Here is a 1728-nt window from a genome sequence, read left to right as displayed (position 1 = left end):
CAGATCAAATGGGTTAAGCAAAGCAAACTTACTTGACTGGTCCAAATATTTAACTGAGGATGAGGATTATGTGCCGCATGTAGTGGAGATGATGCATGTGCACCACTCCCCTCAAGGCTAGGATACCCATGGGGTCCTGGTGTCCGAACAGTTCGGCAGGCAATTGGTGATACAAGAGTTGTCAGGTACAGGTTGGCATTTCCAGGTCCACTGCTCCTAGATAAAAAATAAGTGGTTAATTTTTAATACAACAAAAGTCAAATATCTACAAGCAAAATGAAATTTCTAAACTAATCATAAAGTATAGGTCTACAAATATAACTTATCATACCTGGGAGAGACTGGTGACAAAACACCTCTTGGGGAAACAGGAGGACTAGGTGGACCTGGGGGAATGGAGCTATCACATGGCAAGAATGTTTGCAAATAATCCTCCAGTAAACTAGGATATAGTGCATCACCTGCAGTAGTCCAAGACAATGACCAGCGCTGCGAGCCTCCACTAATTAAAAAGTGTGTGAAATGGAAGATGTAGAATTCAAAGGCATCTGGAAGCTGAGTTCAGGAAAATGACGATATTTCTACATTATAAATAGGCAAAATAAGCTGATATTTTGTCTGCTTCTAAAAAGTTATGAGGATTATTCTTGTTTTCTTTGCAATGATATTAAGAAGATATTAGTGTGACAGTCTTGTCCTCTTAAAATGCAATTATAATTGTAGTTCTCCTAAGTGCACATAGTCAGAGATGACATTTTTATTTCACGGTCTCTCTTGAACAAGAATTATGCCAGAAATCATTCTAACTTCTTCTAGAGAACATCCTGTAAGTGAATATAAGACAAGCAATGCAAGAGAAATAAGGATAAAGTAGGTATTTATAGAGAAATGAGCTCACTGAACAATAGTGACAAATAATAAATATTTCATATCTTTAATAAACTTATTGCTAAATACTATATTGACATGCTAACTAGTCTGGTTTTGCTAAGTCACTTTTCATTCACATCCCACAATCAAGATTCTGCATGCCTAATCTGACTCTGGGATTATTGCTCTTCTATCCAGGGTCAGTCACACTACCTAAGGAATCAAAGGAACCAGACCTTTAGTGTTCTTTGCTCAGATCCTGGATATTTCTTTGTGTGGAGGGATCTACGGTCTATGATCATCGTGGAAGTTTGTATAGTATAATTACGCAGCTATGCCCATATTCATAAATATTTTGAAGCCAGCCTAGTAACACTATGCCCAAGAGCTGGAATGTGGATATGATTTTGAGATCAAGAGTGAGTCTGGCTAGTGGAACTGGACTGTCTGTAGTCTGGGTAAGCTAATTTCCAGGGATGCAACTTTACTTACAGGCCACCTACCAGGTGCCTCTTCTGAATTCTTGCCGTACACCTGGCTCTCCACATACCTTTTACTCTAGTTAATTCCTTTTCACATTTTCTTATACATAATTTTGTTTCTTACTATGTTTAGCTGTATATATTTGTCATTTCAGAAATAGATGCACATATTTGTCATTTCAGAAATAGATGCATATATTTGTCATTTCAGAAATGATATCTTTCTACTGTTTATCTGTTTTGTACAAAGAAAAAAATAAAATTTTGTTTGGGATTCTGTTAAAACAGTGAAATTATACTGCAAATAAACAAATTAATAAAAACATAGATTATTTGATCTCCCAACAACTACTATTAAAATACCTACTTGCCCCCC

The 1728-nt window shown here is 36.5% G+C and overlaps 1 protein-coding gene across 2 annotated transcripts in view; it reads right to left on the bottom strand.

Annotated features, from left to right (window-relative positions):
* The window catches only part of LOC119588642 (sphingomyelin phosphodiesterase 4-like), a gene marked incomplete at its 3' end in the record, with an annotated part of 25344 nt that overhangs the window by 8088 nt on the left and 15528 nt on the right, over positions 1-1728 (bottom strand). For both annotated transcript variants that reach the window (XM_037937279.1, XM_037937278.1), the window contains 2 exon segments: positions 33-216; positions 332-548. In XM_037937279.1, the coding sequence (XP_037793207.1) occupies positions 33-216; positions 332-548 (401 nt within the window).

This window comes from Penaeus monodon, chromosome 24, assembly GCF_015228065.2.
Source record: "Penaeus monodon isolate SGIC_2016 chromosome 24, NSTDA_Pmon_1, whole genome shotgun sequence".
Taxonomy (NCBI): Eukaryota; Metazoa; Arthropoda; class Malacostraca; order Decapoda; family Penaeidae; genus Penaeus; species Penaeus monodon.
Note: the sequence above shows the minus strand (reverse complement) of the source record. Positions and strands in the feature narration are given on the sequence as shown.